Genomic DNA, 22835 nt, shown 5'->3' with positions numbered 1-22835 from the left:
TTCTCTTCCTGTTTTTGGTTTTAATTCGTATATGTATATTATAAAATAATTTTCGCACTTCATTAGTTTTGATTATGTGCCAGGTTGCAGCACTTTTCTATAAACTTTTGTTTAAAAGAAAATAATTTAAAAAAATGGCTGCTTGAAAGAAACCATTTGACCTGGCGATTTTAATTACACATTTAATAGTTTACTTTTGTTCATTGAGGTTATGATACCCCAGGGGTCGTGGTCAGTAAGTATTTGTAGTATATTAACTACAATTAAATGCCTAGTTCTTAATCAATACATTTCTAGAGATTTCATTATATTCTTTAGAATTTAGTTAGCTTTTAATATTAACTTCTCTTGTTAAAAGTTTAATTGAATCCCTGGGGACCTTGACCGCATTACTAGTTATTTAAAAGAATAATCATCCTGTTTCTATTCAACACATAAGTCAATAGAACATTGACTAGTCCATAGACTGGCCAATAGTCTAGCCTAGTAAATGGACTAGTCCATACAATAGTTCTCAATGAGGACATAGTCTAATCCATAGAGAAGTCAACAGAGATGTCCATAGACTCGTCTAGTCAAAAGTTTAGTAAACAAACAAGTTCAAGACCTCAGTCCAGTTAATAAAGCAATTAATGGATTAGTTCATAAAATACTCATCAGTTTAGTTAGTCCATTGATTAGTTAGACGAATATTACAGTCTACAGTTTAGTACATAGATTAGTCCACGGACTTGTCTATAGCCTAGTAAAACGTCTAGTTATACTAGTTCATATAATAGTTCACATAGACTAGTCAATAGAGTACTTCATTATATTGTCAATAGTCTAGTCAAAATTTAGTCAACAGACCAGTTTATAGACTAGTTCTTAACAGAATTAACTAACAGACAACTAACAGAACTTAACAGATCAGTTCGTAGACTAGTCCTCAGTTCGTAGACTAGTCCATTGACTTAATAGTTAGTAGATTAGTCCATAGAGTAGTCCACAGCCCGTCCATAGACTTGTCAATAGAGTCCATGGACTATCAAGAGATAAGCAAATAGACTAGGTCATAGATCAGCCCATAGAATATTTTTCAGTCTAGTTAATATATATTATTTTATATCATAGGCTTGTTATCAGTCAAGTTATTAGTTTAGGTCATTAACAAGTTAACAGATTAGTCAATATACATATTCACACAATGCTCTACGGTCTAGTCCATAGATGAGTCAACAGTAGATCTCTATAGTCAATTGTCAAGTCAAAAAGCTAGAACATACGCTACTCAATATATGTGTCAATATACTAGTCCGTAGGCAAGCCCACTGACTAGTCAGCAGGGTTCCCACAATAATAGGATATTCGTTCTGGAACGACTCGATTCTTAATCGACCAAAGTCAAGTCAGCAACAGCTGTATCAACCGGAAGTTTGTTTTCCCCCGGGGAAGCCAATTTGTTACAACAACAACTACAAGTCAGCAGTTCAATATGTGGTGAATAGTCTATAGAGTAGTCCACAGTCTTGTCAATAGTCTATTTCTTAGACTAACTTATGGACCAGGCCATAAACTGCTCTGTAGTCTAGTCAATAAAGAAGTCCTTGAATAATGAAGTTGTTAATAATAATCAATTTTATTTACAGAAATATTCCATAAAGATTTTTTTAATTTCAAAAATAGAAAACAAAAAAAAGTACTTCCTTTCTAAATTCGTTTAGACCAAATATAGATGTTCTCTTGTTTATGTTTTTTATACATTTTTTTTCTATTCGCTGCCCTGATTTCCTCTAAGAAATTTCCTCAAATAACAACAACAACAACTATAAAGTGATTTTAATGTATACATTAAAAAGATTTGTTTTTGGTATAAAAAACCATAAACGAATTTCAAAGATACAAATATCGAATCTGCTGAAAACAAAGCATAACAACACAAATTGTTTTAGAATTTATTTTTCAGCTGAAGTTAATAAGAATTTAATAATTGTTTATAGCAAATGTTTAAAACACTTTATTAATAATAACGAAAAATTTTTAAATTTTATTTTTGTTTTTAGTAATTTAGAAAAGGAAGTTTATTTAAAGAAATAAACTCTTACGTTTGTGTTTGTATATATAAGAAGAGTTCATTTGGTTAACTATTTATCTTTTCAATGAAATATATATAAATGTATATGGCCAATAAAAAATACATGTATTTGAATTTAATGTTTAAAAAAAAAGTTAAGTAAAAAATTGCAAAATAATTTTTCATTTAATTTAACCATAAAAGAATATACATTTTTTATAAATTTTTATGAATGAATGGTCTATAATTTATAACTGAAAAAAATACGCCAAAACTGTTGCTTTAATAAATAATTGTATTGTATGATTTCCAAAATAAGTTTTAAATATAAAAATACATATAAATCTATATTTGTCATTGAATTAATGATTTTTCATTATTAAACAAAAATGGCTGAAAATTAAATTAAATACAACAACGCAAAAAGGGAATTTTTATTTATTTGTTTAAATAGCTAAAATCAATGGATTGTATAAAGAACGTCATCATTGATGACACTTACCCACACTTCGTCAATCTGTCAGCTATACATTTATTCACACATTCCTTTACAAATTTATGACAAATGTCTACAAACGACACCACATTTGTGACATTAATTTTGTAGAAGTTTTTTTATTTCAAATATTTTAAATAGTTCTTGTTGTTGTATTTTACCCTTATTAGAGATACTATATTTTTTAGGATACCGGAAGTTGTTATTTGTTTTAATAGTGTTGTACTTTTTGTTATTAGGTTTTATTATTTTTTTTGGCTACATTTTGTTTTAGTTTTGTTTTTATTCACTCATGTTTTTTTTGTTTTCTATTTCTGTTGTTGTATCTTTTCAACCTTAAAAGATATTATCCATTAAATACGTGACTTAACCTGTTATAGTTTTGTATTGAAATATTTTCCTAAACATTTCCTTTGTGTCGCTTATGTTTTTGATTTTTTAAAAATGATAATTATCAAATTGTATTTCCGGTTTAAGATTGTATCAAAACAAGAGTTTCTTTTTCCAATAACTTTAAATATGTTATAAATTTTAATGAAAGAATCTTTAATCCACCTTGAAATAATATTTCAAATTTTTATCTAAAATTTGTTCTTGGAAATTTCCAAAATATAATTGTACTAGGATCATATTCTGGATCCTTATAAATAGCAGAGTCGTTTAAGTTGTGTCTGACCAGTTTGCTTTTTCTGTTTCGAAAATTCTCTTTTTATAAAAAATTTTCGAGAAAATTTGTCTTTTTAATGAAAATTTAGTTTTTAAAAAATTTAAAAAAATGTTTTTTTAGAAAATGTTGTAGATAAAGAGAATATTCAAGAAAAAAATTTGATTCTTAACAATATTCAAGAAATTTTATTTTGTTTTTAAATTTTGGAAAAAATTTTTAGAAAATTTACTCTCTTTTTCATAAAAATTTTAGAAAAAAATTTTTTCTTTAAAATTTTCTTAGAAAAAAATCGATAAAAATTATCTCTTAAAAAATTCTAAAAAAAGAGCATTTTTTGAATATTTTTCTAAAAGAGATAAATATTTTGTTAAAAAGGGAATTTTCTCAAAAATTAAAAAAAACTTTAAATTTTTCTAAAAAAAGAGAATATTTTCAATTAATTTCTAAAAAAATTAAAAAATAGAATCTTCTCAAAAATTTTCTAAAAAAGAGAAATTTTTAAAAATTTTCTAAAAAACGAGAATTTTCTCAAAAAAATCTAAAAAAAATAAAATTTTCTCAAAACTTTTCTAAAAGGAAAAATTTTCTCAAAATTTTTTTACAAAAAGGGAATTTCTCAAAAAATTTCTAAAAAAAGAGAATTTTCTCAAAATTATATAGAAAAAGAAAATTTTCTAAAAAAAGAGAATTTTCTCAAAAGAAGAGAATTTTCTCAAAAATTTTCTAAAGAAGAGAATTTTCTCAAAAATTTTCTAAAGAAGAGAATTTTCTCAAAACTTTTCTAAAAAGTAGAATTTTCTCAAAATTTTTCTTTAAAAAGAGAATTTCTCAAAAAATTTCTAAAAAACTAGAATTTTCTCAAAAATTTTCTAGAAAACAGAATTTTCTCAAAAAATTTATAAAAAAAGAGAATTTTTTCAAAAAAAAAAAATTCTCAAAAACTTCCACAAAAGAAAATATTCCCATAAACTTTCTTAAAAAAGAGAAATTTTTCGAAAATTTTCCATAAAAAGAAAGTTACCTCGAAAATGGTCCAGTTCCAGTTTCCAGGCTGTTTTCAACTAAAGTCCATGTAAGATTGAAAATAGAGGTCTGAGCAGACATTTTGGATATTATGAGAGGATACTTCCTTAGTATCAGAATCGGCTTAGAGTCTCTAGAAAATCTGCGAGCTTGTCTAATGTGTAGAAAACTTCGAATTTAAATGATAAACCTATTCCATGAGCCATTATTCATTAAATACCTTTAAACTACTGAACTCTTCCATTCTCAACTATTTTTCTGAATTACAAAGTTTTTTTCTTTTTCGGTCATAAATTATGTTAGAAATTCTAGAGTTAAACAGCTAAAGAAATAAAATCTACTCTACATAACTAAATGCATTTTATGATAAAATGTTGTGGGTGGTAATATTTAAGCCAATTTTTGTTTTGATGTTTGTTAAAGAATTATTAATTTATATACACCCTACACCCCAACAACACCTCTACATCATCATCACCATTATTAAAAGTTTTAAATGTTTTTACAAACTAAATCTAGTTAAAAAGAAAAATATCATAAAAATCACACAAATATTTTTCGACTGACTGACAGACAGGCGGACGGACATTGTTGTTGCAGTTTGTTTTTCTTGTCAATTTTATGTTTTTTCTTTCGGTATTCAAATTTTATGGGTGTCGACAACAACGACAACTGAATAAAACCCTGGACAATATTTATTGTTTTTTGTTGTTGTTTTAAGTTTTCTGATTTCTTTTTTTTTGTGCGACTTATTTTTTCAACAGTTTTTGCCAAATACACGATTTATGACATTTTTAAGACACATGTTTCTTTAGCTTGTAACTTGTGTGCCTGTGCTTTTTTTCGGCTATGAGATCCATCGATGTTGTATTTTTGATTAGAATTTCTGTAGAATATGTATATATGTAGGTATATGTTAGATCGCATGATGATCGTGCGCTTGTGAGTTTATTAATGATTGATGTATTGCTAGTAATCTTTAGTGTAGATTTGTATCTTAAATTCAATATTTTATTGGTTTCTAAATTTGTATGTTTTTAACAAAAAAATGTTTTGCAGGCAGATTTTTTTAATTCGGTTTAAATTTATGGCATTTTTGTTTTTTATGAAAATTTGAAGGTTTTTCTTGCTCTTTACATATACATAAATATATTAAAACAGTCAAGGAAAAACTTTGCTTACCCGGTAAGCAGGCAACTAATATTGAAGTAATGGGGAAATACATATTTTGGGGTGAATAACTAATTATTTTTGTTCAAAAAATAACTGCTTACAAATGTGTTTACCCGACCTTCCCGGTCTTAAACCTGACTCTACAGTTATTTTGAATATTTATTAGTCTTTCCGCTTACTCAGTGCTCCATTTACAAGTTACAAGTCTATTCTATAGTCTAGTTGATAGTCTAGTCTATAGTCTAGTCTATAGTCTAGTCTATAGCGTAGTCTATAGTCTAGTCTATAGTCTAGTCTATAGCGTAGTCTATAGTCTAGTCTATAGTCTAGTCTATAGTCTAGTCTATAGTCTAGTCTATAGTCTAGTCTATAGTCTAGTCTATAGCGTAGTCTATAGTCTAGTCTATAGTCTAGTCTATAGTCTAGTCTATAGTCTAGTCTATAGTCTAGTCTATAGTCTAGTCTATAGTCTAGTCTATAGTCTAGTCTATAGTCTAGTCTATAGTCTAGTCTATAGTCTAGTCTATAGTCTAGTCTATAGTCTAGTCTATAGTCTAGTCTATAGTCTAGTCTATAGTCTAGTCTATAGTCTAGTCTATAGTCTAGTCTATAGTCTAGTCTATAGTCTAGTCTATAGTCTAGTCTATAGTCTAGTCTATAGTCTAGTCTATAGTCTAGTCTATAGTCTAGTCTATAGTCTAGTCTATAGTCTAGTCTATAGTCTAGTCTATAGTCTAGTCTATAGTCTAGTCTATAGTCTAGTCTATAGTCTAGTCTATAGTCTAGTCTATAGTCTAGTCTATAGTCTAGTCTATAGTCTAGTCTATAGTCTAGTCTATAGTCTAGTCTATAGTCTAGTCTATAGTCTAGTCTATAGTCTAGTCTATAGTCTAGTCTATAGTCTAGTCTATAGTCTAGTCTATAGTCTAGTCTATAGTCTAGTCTATAGTCTAGTCTATAGTCTAGTCTATAGTCTAGTCTATAGTCTAGTCTATAGTCTAGTCTATAGTCTAGTCTATAGTCTAGTCTATAGTCTAGTCTATAGTCTAGTCTATAGTCTAGTCTATAGTCTAGTCTATAGTCTAGTCTATAGTCTAGTCTATAGTCTAGTCTATAGTCTAGTCTATAGTCTAGTCTATAGTCTAGTCTATAGTCTAGTCTATAGTCTAGTCTATAGTCTAGTCTATAGTCTAGTCTATAGTCTAGTCTATAGTCTAGTCTATAGTCTAGTCTATAGTCTAGTCTATAGTCTAGTCTATAGTCTAGTCTATAGTCTAGTCTATAGTCTAGTCTATAGTCTAGTCTATAGTCTAGTCTATAGTCTAGTCTATAGTCTAGTCTATAGTCTAGTCTATAGTCTAGTCTATAGTCTAGTCTATAGTCTAGTCTATAGTCTAGTCTATAGTCTAGTCTATAGTCTAGTCTATAGTCTAGTCTATAGTCTAGTCTATAGTCTAGTCTATAGTCTAGTCTATAGTCAAGTCTATAGTCTAGTCTATAGTCTAGTCTATAGTCTAGTCTATAGTCTAGTCTATAGTCTAGTCTATAGTCTAGTCTATAGTCTAGTCTATAGTCTAGTCTATAGTCAAGTCTATAGTCTAGTCTATAGTCTAGTCTATAGTCTAGTCTATAGTCTAGTCTATAGTCTAGTCTATAGTCTAGTCTATAGTCAAGTCTATAGTCTAGTCTATAGTCTAGTCTATAGTCTAGTCTATAGTCTAGTCTATAGTCTAGTCTATAGTCTAGTCTATAGTCTAGTCTATAGTCTATAGACTAAAAAGTCTTTAACTAAAAAACAAATTTTATAATTCTTATTCTCATTTTCCTTTATAGACCCTGTATTGGAATATTATTATTTTTTTGCTTGTTGAAATATCTATGTTTGTTTTATGAATTAATGCTAACATTGTTGCTGTAGTTGTTTTTCTTAATGTCATGTCAGACCCAAGTCCGTCTCCTCTCATTTACAATCTTTCGTCATCAATGGCTCATTAGTAGTCTTAAATAATAGTCAAACAACTAACAACAAATGAACTCCAACTTTGCAAAATACATACATATTATTATTATTATTGTTTATTGTTGTTGTAGTTAATGTTATTGTTAATGTTGGTGTTTGTTTTTGCTGATATTCTACTGAAATTATAAAAAAAAACTATTGAGATAGAAAGAAACACTTGTTTATGAAAAATTCTTATGAACAACTTAAACGTACTTTATTTTAAAGACCCATGTAGGCTCTGCACATCGTTCGTTATATCACAAATTTGATTCTTTTAATATGTAAATAGTTTAAGTCTGTGTATAAGGCCCCTAGAAAGTCCGTTCATCTATCCATTTGATAGTAGATGAATTTCAAGAGATTTAAATTAGTAATTTGGTCCAATCAATTAAAGCTAAATAAATTATATCTTTAAGGGCTTTGAGATAATTAATACAAAATGTCGCATTGCTTGAAGGGTCTTTAAGATTCGTTTTTGCCCATCTTATTACTCTTACTTATTTTTCTCATATTTTTTTTCATGTATTTAAAACAATGTATGACAATATAGAAATATTAAAATATGTATAAAAATAACATGAATATTTATCAGTTCCAAGGACAGACTGATTAGAATTGATAGGTTTTTTTTTGTAATATATGCATGCAAATATGCTTTTTTCATAATATGCATATAGGCGGGAAGACAAACAATACAGAAATGAGCACGAACTAAGAAAACAAATATTAATACATAACAAAAAAAAAACAATATGCATAATTAAGAATGAAAAATATAAAAATTTTTGGAAGTAAACGTATTCAGAAAGACGAATGTGTTTCTTTTTTTTTTTTTTTGGTAAAATTCACTTTGTATGCAGAAAACGCTACAAATACACATTAACTCTCTCACACAATAGCACCCAACACATCCCAAAAACAAATAAACAAAAAATAAGAGAAGAATAATGATTGAATCAGATATGGAAAATTCAGTATTATAGTACTTTCTTTTATGTAGCATATATGTATATTTGGTACTTTTACAATATTATAAACTATATAGACTAGTCATGTTAGTAGACTAGTTCAATAAACTGTCAGCACACTAGTTTAAAGAACTGACAGTAGACTATTTCATAGTCTAGTCAACAAACAAATTCATAGACTGGTCCACCGACTAGTGACATAATAGTCAGTGGAGTAGATTATGGTCTAGTCAATAAACCATTAACTAGTCAATATACTAATGGAACAGTAAATAGACTAAAACATAGTCTAGTCTATAGACTAGTACATCGAGTTGTTAAAAGACAACTTTTAAGAAGAAGCAAAAGAACACTTTATAGTCAAGTGTTGCTCTCGACTTCTTGATAATCTAGTTCATAGCCTATTCATTAGACTGGACCAACGACTATTTAATAGACTAGTCAATGGAGTAGATCATAACGAAATCTATACTATTGACGATAGACTATTTCCTACCTAAACCCTTTTGGTAATCCATAGACTTGTTGATAGACTAGTCTATTCAGTGGGGTAGTCTATAGATCAAGCGATAGACTACTCCATATTTTAGTCAATTGACTTGTACGTAGTCTACTTTATAGGTTATTAAATAAGCTGGACCAATGACTATATAACAACTTAGTCAATGGAGTAGATCATATGCCATAGACGTTAGACTGGTCCTAACCTAAAAAAGTACCCTCTTTTTGGTAGTTCATAGCCCGTGATCATAGATCAATTCAAAAGGGTTGTCCATAAATCAAGCAATACGCTAGTCCATATTTTAGTCAACTGACTTGTACCATATCCAAATCTATACTATAGGCGACTGGAGACTGGTACTAATCTAAACAAGTACAATTTTTGGTAAAAGTAAGTTTTTTTTTAATAATTACCATTTTCCATGTCTGAATTGAATTGACATTAATATTCGTTCGTATTTATGGTATTCATCGTATTGTGTGTTGCGTACGTGTTGCCCAATATTTCAGAGAATTATGCCGACCGTTCGGACCTGTTTTTTTTTTATTATCTGTTCTGTTTGTTGTTTATCGTAATATTCGTTCTCAATAATTTTTCACGAATTACTTTTCTTTTTTTGATATTATTGTTGTTATTTTAGTTTTAAATTGATTGATGGCACTCGTCTTGCAACTGTTGTTTTGCATAAGAACTGTTGCTTATATTATGATTACTATTTAGCTCTTAAATGTTGTCTAGTAATTGAAAGTACTTATTTTATATAAGAAGTCAAGTTCGATAATAAATCAAGAAAAAACTTAAAATTTTGTTTTTATATATTTTCTAGGAAAATATTAAAATTATTTTCACCTAAAGTTGAGAATAATAAAAAAAATTCTTTTGAATTATTCTTTAGCTTATTCTGATTTTTCTTGTGATATCAAGAAACTGTCATTGAACATTTTTTTAACTATAAATCAAAGAAAATTTTGTGTTCCTAATCTTTTTAAATCTTTTAATTCTCTGAACCGATTACTCTAAATTTGAACTACCTTACACTACCTTATAGTTAACTTGCATTGTTTTTTTTTTTATTTATTTACCATAACGAAACTATATTTGTATTAATGTTTGGAATTTCAAATGTAATTTCATGTTTTCTTTAACGTATAAAACGTGATCTTTATAAAGAAGAAAAAATATAAAAAAAGAATTATAATCCCAATGAACAAAATAAATCGTAATCATGATCGTAACGAATAAGTGCTACTGCAAACAATCACATACATACATTCATACTCAATATTTGTATAGGCCTTTTACTAATATGCTTAAGGAATATTTAATTATGAAAATAAAAGCGATTTCATAATAAGCCCGAACTCTCTACTCTTCTCCTTTTATTTACCTTGATCTAATCTACGTTCCATGCGTCGCCATTGTCGCATATGATGTACTAGAATACAAGCGGCTACAATGAAAAATAAAAGACATGCCAAAACAGCCAAGAAAAGTGCAGCCGTTTGCCAATCCATTGGATCGGCCTCATCCTGTAGCTGTTGCAATTGTTCGGCGGTTAACTGGTGGTGGTCTAAGCCATAATCTAAACCATCAAACTTTCGTCGCTGTGAAGAAAAAGGAAAAAATAAATTGAAATTAAGAAATGCCAAAAAAATATGTTTCTGTTTTTGTAGATTTTTAATTTTATTAGGGTGGTACAAAATTTTATTTGCAAGGAACTATAATGTTTAATTCAGCTAGTAAAAACCTGATAAAGCTAGTTTGTATTCAGCTAGCTGAATTTGAAAAAAAAAACTTAAAATTCGATGGAGTTATTTTTTATTGTATTACGCAAAATTCAGCAAATATTTACAATTCAGCTATTAAAAACATAATTCAGCTCACTGAATTAACTCTAAACAAACTTTTAAAGTTTTTAGTTTTATAATATATTAATTCAGCTTAGTATAATCGGTATTCAGCAAGCTGTATTTTCAAAATTTTATATATTTTTATTTTAATCCGCAACGATCTTTCTTAGTTTTAACAAATAATGCAATTCAGCTGCTGAAAACATAATTCAGCAAACAAAATTTACTTTAAACTAATTGTTTGTATTATTAATTATAAAATATAACAATTTAGCTTAATACTATAGCTATTCAGCAAGCAGAATCTATGAAATTTAAAACTTTTCCTTCAATTTAGTAAAAATATTTAATAATTTTAAATATTTTATGAAATTTAGCTGCCAACAGCAATTTTTGTTATTTTAAAAACTTTATAATAAACAAATTATTAACTTGATTTAGTGTACTAATATAATAGTAATTATTCAGATAATTTGCAATTCAGCTATTTTAGAAAGTGATTCAGCAAGCTGAATTGCCTCAAACATGAATATTGTAATGTTTACACTATAATAAAGTTAGAACTTTAGCCGAAATTTAATTTAACTTTGCTGAATTGCAAAGATACATTAGCTGAATAAAATATGTTTGTTAACTTTTTCAACTCACTCACCTCCTTCCAATTGGGTTCGGTCTTCGACAAAACGACCCAATCAATTTTCAAATCATATATTGAGCCACACACAGTGTCACGATGCATTTGGCATGGTCTCAATGGTATCATATCGCCCTGGCACACAGTGCAGGGTATACATTTATCCTTGTATGGATCCCACCAACTTTGCGATTCACATAGGGAGGCTGAACATAAGGAACATGTCGTTGTTAATATTAAAAGTGTAACACAAGCCGCTGTTGATGGTCGCAAACAGCCGCCCCACCACAATGACCACGACGCCCTTCTCCTGGTCATCGTGTCCAAAGGCATATATGTATTTGCAACGCTGGTATTTTGTGTATATACAGATTTCTTAACATTATTATTGCTATTTTTATTTTTATTATTATTACAACTAGTTTTGTAACTGGTATACACCTCTTCTTGTCCCTCCTCTGCCCGATATTTCGTAGACGTCTCCTCTCCCTCCTCTTCTTGATCCTGAGTACTGCATTGGTTAGTGGATTCTAGTCTACTTTGGATCGAACATGGTTCATTTGTGTTTGTTGCGGTTGTGTCAAATTGTGTTCGGCTTGAGGAGTTGTTGGTAACGAGAGGTGTTATTTTAAGATTTGTTAAATGCGCGGGTGTGTAGCTGTTGTTCATCGTTTGTTTGTTGTAATTGTAGTTGTTTTGTTAGATGTCTTCGTTAAATTTCGTTTCGGCATTAACTGTAATAAAAACAATAAAAAAGTATTATTTTTTTGAAATTTTCCCACGTTATCTCTGTAAATAATTATGTATTTAAGTATTTCTACTTTTTTTTTGTTTCAAATTAGAATTTAGAAATTTTTTTAATTTTTTTTTTCTTTTTGTACTAAACACACGCACGATTTCTCTCCCTTTTGTTTTAATAGTTTCTAGTAATTTTCAACTTAAACGTATTTCCCTGTAAATGGGTGCCTGCATTTTAAAATAAACTTAATTCTTAAATGTGTACTTGGACTCCATAAATAAATGGGAAAATGTAGAACTGTTTAACTGAATAAATATGTAAATTGTTTTGTTTTTTATTTATGCAAAACCATTGCCGCAAAGCCAGCATTTAATTTACAGTTAAAGTTGTAAAATGAAGTTTTTTCCCAGTTAAAGTTTTAGTTCCCATCGATTTAGTTTAGTTGAAGAGACAGTTTGTGTGTGAAAATTTTAATAATAAGTGTAATAAAAGTGTTGCAAATATCAGGGTGCTGTTTTAACCTTGGTAGGTTCATATTGAATGTTTATTGATAAAAAAAGTTTCTATTAAATTTTTGCAAAAATTTTCTAGTAAAAGGAAATTTTCTTCAAAAATTCTATTTTTTCGGATTTTTGAAAATATTCTATAAACAAGAGAGTTTTTTCTGAAATTTTTTATAAAAACAAAATTTTTTTTCGTAATTTTTCGATGAAAACGGAAATTTCTAAAAGAGAACTTTTTTCTATTAAAGAGAGTATTTGCTCAAAAACATTTATAAAGAAAGGGAATTTTTTCAAAAGTTTTCTACAAAAAAACTTTTTTGAGAATTTTCTGTTAAAGAGAGAATTTTGTATTAAAGAGAGAATTTTCTCATAAACTTTTATAAAGAAGGGAATTATCTTGAAAATTTTCTATAAAAGAGAACTCTCTCAAACATTTTCTATAAAACAGGGTTTCTCAAAAATTTTCTAAAATAGAATTTTCTTGAAAATAAAATTAAAATTTTTCTCGAAAATTTTTTCTGCAAAACAATTTTTGTTCTTAAAAAAAGAATTTTCTCAAAAATTTTTTATAAAAAGAGAATTTTCTCCACAATTTTTATAACAAAGTAGAATTTTCTCAAAAATTCACTTCAAAAGAAAATTCCCTATTAAATAAAAATAATTTTCTCACAAATTATTTGCGAGAAGAGAATTTTCTTAATATAAATAAAAATTCTGGAAACATTTTTCAAATAAAATAAGAGAATTGTTCTCGAAATTTTTCTATAAAAAGAAAATTATTTTTAAAAGAATTGTCCCGATAGTTTTTATAACAAAGTGGAATTTTCTCAAAAATTCACTACAAAAGAGAATTCTTTCTCAAATGTTTAATAAGAAGAGAATTGTTCTCAAAAATTCTTTATAAAAAGATAATTAATTATTCATGAAAATTTCATTAAAAAAGGAAATTCTTTCGAAAATTTTCTATAAAAAGGGAATTGTTCTTGAACTTCTTCTATAAAAAAATAATTGGTTTGGAACATTTTCTATAAAAAAAAAACTATTCTCAAAGATTTTTAATAAAAAGAAAATTGTTTTTGAGCATTTTCTTTAAAGAAGAGTTTTTTTATAAATAAAAGAATTTTTCACAAATTTTCTACATAAAGAGAAATCTCTCATTATTTACCTATAAAAAAGAATTTTTTACAAATTCTTTACAAAAAGTGAATTTTCTATTAAATAATTAAATATAATAATGAAGAAGGTTGTTCTTAAAATCTTTCAATATTTCAGAGTTTTTTTTAAAAAACACTTAAATCTCGAAAATTTTCTTTAAAAAGAAAAATTCTCGAATGTTTTTAATAAAAAAAAGAATTGTTTTCGAATAGTTTCTATAAATAAGTAATTTTTCCTGAAAAATTTCTATAAAAAAGAATTATTCTAAAAATTTTCAATAAAAAGAGAATTTTTCTTGAAAAATTTCCTTAAAAAGAGAATATCTCACGAGGTTTTATCTAGAAAAACAGATTTGTTCTTAAAAATTGTCTATAAAAAATAACTTTTGTGGCAAATTTTCTATAAAAAGGAATTGTTTTTGAAGATTCTTAAAAATTTCCAATACAACGAGAATTGTTCTTGATTTGAATTTCCTTTAAAATAGAACTTTTCACCATTTTTCTAAAAAAAAGAATTCTCTATAGAAAAGGAATTGTTCTAGCAAATTTTCTATAAAAAGGAAATTGTTTTAGAAAATTTTCTATAAAAAAATTAAATTTTCTTAAAATATTAAAAATAACAAATTTTCTAATTTTTTTTTTAAATAAAAAAGGGAATTTTCTTGAAAATTTGCTGTAAAAAAATAACATGCAAAATTGCATAGAATACAAAAATTTTATAAATTTTAATTTTCTAATAATCTAAAACTTTTTAATATTCTAAAAGCTACATTTGCTATAATTAGAGGATATGGTAAAACTTTATTTGGATTTAGCAACATAAAAGGAGCGATTTTTTTATTGGCGCTTTAGATTTTTTTGGAATTTTAAGACATTTTTGGCAAATCCAAAACCACATGTTCGAAGCACTTTAAATGTCTTACATTAACAATAGAATAGCCATTAAAAAAATCATAATTTTTGTAATAAACATTTTTAATTGTTTAATCATGCTCCGACAACATAAATACTTGAAATCTTAATAAGTTTTAGTAAATTTTAATAAATAAAATTTTTTTATTAACTTAAACAAAAATCTAAATATTGCTTCACCATATTAGAAAATCTAAGCAAAAAATTAAAAAAAAATCTAAAATATGGTCATAGAAATCATAAATAAAGAGAGAGCAGCAAAAAGAAAAAAAACAGCACGCATATTAAAAAAATTAAAGCTAAAACAACAAAAATTATACGAAAAAAAACTATATAAAACAACAGGAAGGAATATTTAATTAAAATCAACCAACCAACTGACAACAACACACACAAAAAAACAAATATCAGCAACATATGAACGCGCGGCCTGCGATCAGCGACCACCGACACCGAGTTTTCAAAAAAATAATAATAATAATGATACTAATAAATACAACATGGTGTTTTTTTTTTACTACTAGCTTTTACTATATGTACCAGATATTATTTTATTAGTTATTTAACTAAAATATGTTTAAACTGATACTAAGCGATATGTATAAAATTTCAAATAAATATTTAAAATTGTAGGTAGTTATTACTCGTAAGTAAAACTGACTGATCAACCGAACTAACTAACTAACTAACTAACTGACTGACTACATCATCATCTGCCATCCTACTATCGAGTAAAATGAAATTTTAACCCACGAAATACATAAATACTCGCACTATAAATTAGCAAACAAAAAAACTTATTTTTTTATACAGTATTTTTGCGTAATGTGGTTTTATGTTAGACACAATTTTTTCACTCGTTGCCGTTTACCATGACATACCCCAACAAAAGTCATGTTAGTTTTCTTTAACGTTTCCCTAGTATTATTTTTTTGTAATTTTTTTTTTTTATTGTTCTTCCTTTTTTTACATTTATAGATTATAAATTTCAAATCGCTAAAGTGTCGAACGCCAATCAATTGACAAAAAAAAGAAACAACATAAAATAAAAATAGAAAAAAACCCATTTGCCATAAATATTGTTTTAAACCTAAACATTTCTATGCACTTGTTGCACTCCCCACTCCACTGCTTACTGTAAGCTATTAAAGTGTGCATTTAAGTGCCAATGAACTGAACTGGGTTTTGCGTTTCCCAAATGCATTAAAGTCTTACTTTGTTGTTTTTGTTCTTTTTTTTTTTTTGGTGTCTACGATACAGTAATGAAAATAATTAAACGGAAAGCCTCAGAAATTTAACAAAAATTTTCTCATAAAATTTATTTAAAGAGGGAAAAGTTCTTGAAACTTTTCTTTAAAAAGAGAATTTTCTCGAACAAATTTTCATTAAAAAATAATTTTTTTTAAAAAATTTTTTATAAAAAGATAATATTATCGAAAAATTTTCTATAAAAAGAGATTTTTTTTAAAAATTAAATTTTCGATAAAAAGAAAATTTTCTTAAAAAAAAAAGAATTCTCTCGAGAGTTTTCTATCAAAAAAGAAATTTCTCAAAAATTTTCTATGAAAAGACATATTTTTCAAAAATATTCTATACAAAGCAAATTTTCTCAAAAAAATTTTTATATAAAAAGTTAATTTTCTTCATAAATTTCCAACAAAAAGAGAATTTTCACGAAAAAATTTCGAAGAAAAAGAATTTTCTCGAAAAAAAATCTATAAAAAAAGAATTTTCACCAAAAAAATTCTATAAAATGAGAATTTTTTCTATAATGTGCGATAAAAAGAAAATTTCTCTTAAAAGAGAAGTTTCGTAGAAAATTTTCTGCATAAAATTCTCTATTAAAAGACAAACTCTTGAAAGTCATCTTTAAAATGAGAATTTTCTTAGAAAAATTCTATAAAAAAGAATTTCCTTGAAACATTTTTTTACAAAATGATAATACTATCGGAAAATTTTCTATAAAAAGAGATAGTTTTCTATTAAAAGAGAATTTTCTCGAAAATTTTCTATGAAAAGAGATATTTTTCAAAAATATTCTATACAAAGAGAATTTTCTCAAAAAAAACAAAAATTTATATAAAAAGTTAATTTTCTAGTTTTTTAGAGAATTTTTACCAAAAGAATTTCGAAAAAAAAATTTCTCGAAAAAAAATTCTATAAAATGAGATATTTTTCTGAAATGTTCGATAAAAAGAGAATTTCTCTTAAAAAAGAATTTTCTTTGAAAATTTTCTGCATAAAATTCTCTATTAAAAGATCAACTCATGGAACTTTTCTTTAAAATGAGATTTTTTTTGGAAAATTATTTTTTTACATTTTTTATAAAAAGATAATATTATCGGAAATTTTTTAATTGAAAGAGATAATTTTCTATTAAAAGAGAATTTTCTCGAAAAATTTTTATATAAAAAGTTAATTTTCTTGTTAAGTTTTTTACAAAAAGAGAATTATCACGTAAAAATTTCGAAAAAAATAATTTTTTCTAAAATGTTCGATAAAAAGAGAATTTCTCTTAAAAAAGAATTTTTTGAAAAAAATTTTCTGCATAAAATTCTCTATTAAAAGACAAACTCTTGAAACTTTTCTTTAAAATGAGAATTTTCTTGCAAAAATTTCTATAAAAAAAGAATTTTCTTGAAACATTTTTTATAAAAAGATAATACTATCGGAAAATTTTCTTTAAATAATTGAATTTTCTACGAAAATTTTCTATAAAAAAATTTTAATTAAAAAGGATTCTATCAATAATTTTCTATCAAAAGATAATTTTCTCAAAAATTTTGTATATAAAAAGACAATTTTTTTTAAAAAATGTTCTGTAATAAAAGAATTTTAATGAAAAAATCCGATAATAAGAAAATTTTCTTGAAAAATATAATAAAAAAGAGATTTTTAAAAAAAAGCGATAAAAAGAACATTTTTCCTAATATTTTCGATAGTAAGAGAATTTCTTTTTAAAAAGATTTTTCTTCGAAAATTTTCTGCATAAAATTCTCTTTTAAAAGAAATATTTTCTATACAAAATAATTTTCAAGAACATTTTCTATAAAATTTGTAAATTATTTTTAAAAAGAGATAATTTTTGAAAATTTTTTGTAAAAAAAGAATTTTCTCGAAATTTTTTTATAAAAAGATTTTTGTTGAAAGTTTTCTATAAAATGAGAATTTTCTCGAGTTATTTTTCGACAATTTTATTTAATAAAAAAATTTTCCATAAAAAGAGATTTTTTCGAAATATTTTTTGTACTGAAATAATTTTTTCGAAAATTAAATTTTCTATAAAAATAGAATTTTTTTCCAAAAATTTTCTTATAAAATATAATTTTCTTTGAAATTTTTCCGATAATTTTTTATAAAACATAGAATTTTCTCTGAATTTTTTTTTTATAAAATAAATATATTTTTTGAAAATTTTCTTTAAAAAATAAGTTTTTCAAATTTTCTTTGAAATAAGAATTTTCATGAAAATTTTCTATAAAAGAAGATTTTTCTATAAAAAGAGAATTTTGGCCAAATTTTTTTTATAAAAAGAGAATTTTCTTGAAAATTTTCTATAAAAGAACATTTTTTTGAAAATTTTCTATAAAAGAAGATTTTTTTGAAAATTTTCTATAAAAAGAGAATTTTGAAGAAAATTTCCTATATACTGAACACTGAGCAGTATTAATCGTGTTTAATTTTGATTATCTTCCTAATGTACTTATAATTATTTTCATTACTATATTATCACTTCCATATCACATTGCACGCATGAAGAAAATGAACAAGAGTCAGCCCTACAAATTAGTACATGACTTCTGACTCTCTGACGAAGGCTTCATATCAAATTTTATGCACGCTGTCGGTCGATCGGTCGTTCAATCGGTCGATTGTTCAATTAGTTTTTTCTATTTTTTTTTTTTTTGTAATATTTCGTTTATATTTTGTTCATCCATTCAAATTTTTCAAACAACGAGTTAGACAGACAGTTTAGCCCCGCCATTCGATCATATGTATGATTTTTTTACGCATTTACACTATTATTGTTATTTCTATGGATATATTTTGTTTGTATGTATGTATGTAAATAATGTATAGATATGTAGATGTATGTACATATTATATGTATGGATTTATGTTGTTTTTTCCTGTTTGATTTTGATGAGCTCTTCCACCATCAATACTTTTAGTTTTGTTGTACATGTTTTATTTTTTTTAGATTTTTTTTTGTTTTATTTTCAACATAAATTGTGCGTTTGTATATGTGGCAATTTGTTTTTCATATTTTTTTGTGTTTTTTATTCATAATTAATTCCAATCGGAAATAGTTTTTAATGGCGGATTTACATTAAAACCAAAAAAACAAACATTTATTTAACTTCATTATGAGCAGCACAAGTTTAAAGTACTTGTTGTGTTTTTCTAGAGGTACCTTTACGCTTTTTTTTTTTTTTTTGCTTTATTTTCAAATTTACATAAAATTGAAATCTACATATTGTACAATGTACATACAAACATTATTGTACATTTGATTTTTTACATGACAGCTGTGGAAAGACTTTATCAATTCAACCAAGTACCACCTATTTGGCTGGAGGTGTTCGTTTCGTTTGTTCGCTCAACAACAAATTTAATTTTCAACAACAACAAAAAACACACAATTGTTTAATGTTTCAAATTATTATTATTATTTTATTTGTATGTTTATTATTACAACAATAATAAAGAGTTGTTGTTTGTTGTTATTAGGGGTCTTATGAGATCATTGATCTTTTCTCTAGGTAAAGGTCAACTTTTGTCTATTGCTGTAGAGTATGACCTTTGTAAAATCACTCTAGTTTTCTTAAGCCTTTTAACAGATTTAAATTTTTCTTTAATGAATTTACAAAAGACATGAGCTGTGTGTGTATGTGTGTGTGTGAGACAAGTGCATAAATACTGTTTAGATCTTGTAGACTGAGATTTTAATATGAAATAAAGAAACTTTGAATGTTAAAAGTTTTACTGTCTTATTCATAAACATTTATCATTTCATTTATAAACCTTTGATAAAAGTTTATAATTAAGGCCCTTAGTCTAAAACAGTTTTTTACAAAAATGTTCATAACAATAAAGGAAAGATCTTTTCAAACTCGAGTTTAAAAATTTCTATATTTTGCTTAGGTTTAAGAGACCTCGAGGATTTAAAATTCATAAAACCTTAAAAGTTGTGTTCACCTATTAGAACCCTTTATTTTGTGCTGATATTTAATCGTTTTAAATGCAATAACAAGAACAACAAGTAATACATGTAGAAAGTTTTAAAAGTACATATGTATGTATAAAAATTTTAAAAATATATTAGAACTCGAAAAACATAAGACATATTATATACGACAACCTAAAAACGAAATACAAGCCAACATTGAATACAACCCAACAAACACAAAGAACAAAATTTTTTGAAATCATAAATAAATATAAAAAAGAAAATTTTTACGATTTTTTAAAAAAAAACATAAATTTTCTATTAAGACTTTTAACAACATTGTTCTCTAGCGAAATAACTATCTCGCCAACTTTCTATAAAAAATATGTTCCCTCAGAATTTTCTATAAAAGAAACTTTTTCAAAAATGACAAGAGAATTTTTTGAAAAATTTTCTAAAAAGATACAATTTTCTAATAGAAATTTCTGTAAAAATTTTTCTCGAAATTTATCTATAAAGAGAGAATTATCTTAAAAGTTTTCTGTAAAAAAAGAAATTTCTCTAGAATTTTCTATAAAAAGAGAATTTTCGCAAAAAATTTCTATTAAAAGAGAATTTTATACAAAATATAAAGAGAGAATTTTCTTAAAAATTTTCTGTAAAAAAAAGAAGTTTCATTAGAATTTTCTATAAAAAGAGAATTTTCTTTAAAAATTTCTATTACAAAAGAGAATTTTATACGAAAATTTTCTATAAAACAGAATTTTCTCTGAAAATTTACATCAAAAAAGAATTTTCTCTCAAAAATTTCTATAAAAAGTTAATTTTATCCAAACATTTTCTATAAAAATAGAATTTTCTATATAATGAGAACTTTCTCTAAAATTCTATACGAAAAGAGAATTTCTTGTAAAAAGAGAATTTGCTTTAAAAATTTTCTATAAGTTTTTTTTCATAAAGAAAAAATTTAAAAAAAAAAGAAAATTTTTCTACATTTTTTATAAAAAGAGACTATTTTCTAAATGCTTTCTAAAAAAAGAATATTCTCAAATATTTTCTTTAAAAAAAGAATATTCTCGAAAATTTTCTATGAAAAGAGAATTTCTAGCCTACATTCTATAAAAAGAAGATTTTCTTGAAAATTTTCTATAAAAAGGAAAATATTTTTAAGTGAATTTTTCAAATTTCTCCAAAATTGTCTATGAAAAGAGAATTTCTTGTAAAAAGAAAATTTGCTTTGAAAATTTTCTATAAAAAAAGAGAATTTGTTATAAGAACTTTTTTTTATAAGGAAAGAGTTTTTTTTTAAATTTTTCTAAAAAAAAGATAATTAAAAATCGAATTTTCTCTGAACTTTTCTATAAAAAGAGAATATTTTCCAAATTCTCTCTAATAAAGAATATTCACGAATATTTTCTTTAAAAAGAGAATAGAGATTTTCTTTAATAAGAGAGATTTTCTTTAATAAGAGAAGAGAGAAGTTAGGTTTATTTTGGAAATAAATTAAATAAAAATTAAAATTTTTTTTGGAAAATGTTCTATAAAAAGTGAAAAAAGATTTCCGCCTAAAATTGTCTTTAAAAAGAGAATTTTCTTGAAATTTTTCTATATAAAGAAAACATTTTTCAATTTTTATCAAAATTTTTTGCAAAACCAGGATTTACTTAACATATTTCATAAAAAACCAATTTGTTTTAAACTTTTAATAAAAGAAAAGAATTTTCTACGCCATACTCTATAAAAACCTTAAAACCTTTCATAAAAGTTTGCTGGGAAAAGTATTTGCATTTGTATACAACCCCCCAAAGTATGGATGTTGTCTTCGCCAATGTTTGTTTGCACATTCAATTAGTAAAATGTATGCAAAAAAAAAACTACAAAAAAAAGTATTCACACAAACATGATTTTAAATTGCTGTCACTGCCAAATTGAAACAGTAATAAAAAAAGAAACAACAACAATATGTTGCTGATGCTAAACTGAACAACAAGATGTTGCTAAAAAAAAAATGAGGTAACAACTAACAAACAAACACATTGTCAATATAATAACAATGTTGAAAACAAAACACAAAAAACATCTGTCTAACAGCAAATACAAAAGCGCATAGAATTTGTACGAAAAAAAAGAAAAGAAAATAGCAATAAAAAAGTGAATAAAAAAATGCATTTTATGCACTTAAGTAGAGAAAAGAAGAAAATATAGTTTTTTAATGCATTTTCTTTTTTTTTAAATAAGGAACAGACAAAACATTTTAAATGTCAGTAAAAATGTAAATAAACATGTTGTTGATGCATTTTTAAATGTATACATGAGTCTGTCTGTAGGGTTGTTGTGAGTATTTGAAAAAGAATGAGTGCAAAAATTTTATTTAAAATAGAGTTGAAAACAGATATGGAAAGTTGAAATTGATATTGCATATGTTTTCTAATATCTTACTAATTTGTTTAAAAATCTTATTAAATGTTAATGTTATTAAAAATATATTAAAAAAACAGATTTTTAATACTTAGTTAGCTATTTTATTAATAAAATACAATAGCGCTTAATTGTACAGCTCTGCTTTATTTACTTTTAGAATTGTTATTGTTTTCTTGTTCTTTTTATAATTTAAGAGTACTGACATTGAAAAGTTTATTTTTTGATAATAAAGATATAAATTTAATGGAAAATTTCTATAAAGTTGATATTTCTGGATTATATATTTGCTAAAATCAAACTCAAGACTAAAGAATTTTCAATTAATTTCGATTTCTTTAAAATAATTAGAACCTATTTTAATCATTTTTTTATAAAAAAGGGAAATGTTTCAAAAAATTTCTATAAAAATACAAATTGTATTGAAAATTATTTGTAAAAAGAGATTGTTTTCGAAAATTTTCTATAAAAAGCAGAATTTTCATGAAAATTTTCTAAAAAAAGGGATTTATTCAGCTATTTTCTATAAAAAGAGAATTTCCTCGAAATTTTTTTTATAAAAAGGAGACTT

The 22835-nt window shown here is 25.4% G+C and overlaps 1 protein-coding gene and 1 long non-coding RNA gene across 6 annotated transcripts in view; one reads left to right on the top strand and one right to left on the bottom strand.

Annotated features, from left to right (window-relative positions):
- Nucleotides 1–22835, top strand: part of LOC111675835 — a 144298-nt gene that overhangs the window by 105446 nt on the left and 16017 nt on the right. The window lies entirely within an intron of this gene.
- Nucleotides 1–22835, bottom strand: part of LOC111675834 (tumor necrosis factor receptor superfamily member wengen) — a 44691-nt gene that overhangs the window by 7926 nt on the left and 13930 nt on the right. For both annotated transcript variants that reach the window (XM_023436673.2, XM_046947327.1), the window contains exons 2-3: nucleotides 11387–12102; nucleotides 10272–10488 (exon numbers count right to left, since the gene is read on the bottom strand). In XM_023436673.2, coding sequence (XP_023292441.2) covers nucleotides 10272–10488; nucleotides 11387–12037 — 868 coding nt within the window. In that variant the 5' untranslated portion in view covers nucleotides 12038–12102. The remainder of the gene's footprint in view (nucleotides 1–10271; nucleotides 10489–11386; nucleotides 12103–22835) is intronic.

The sequence above is a fragment of the Lucilia cuprina genome, chromosome 3 (assembly GCF_022045245.1).
Source record: "Lucilia cuprina isolate Lc7/37 chromosome 3, ASM2204524v1, whole genome shotgun sequence".
NCBI lineage: Eukaryota > Metazoa > Arthropoda > Insecta > Diptera > Calliphoridae > Lucilia > Lucilia cuprina.
Note: the sequence above shows the minus strand (reverse complement) of the source record. Positions and strands in the feature narration are given on the sequence as shown.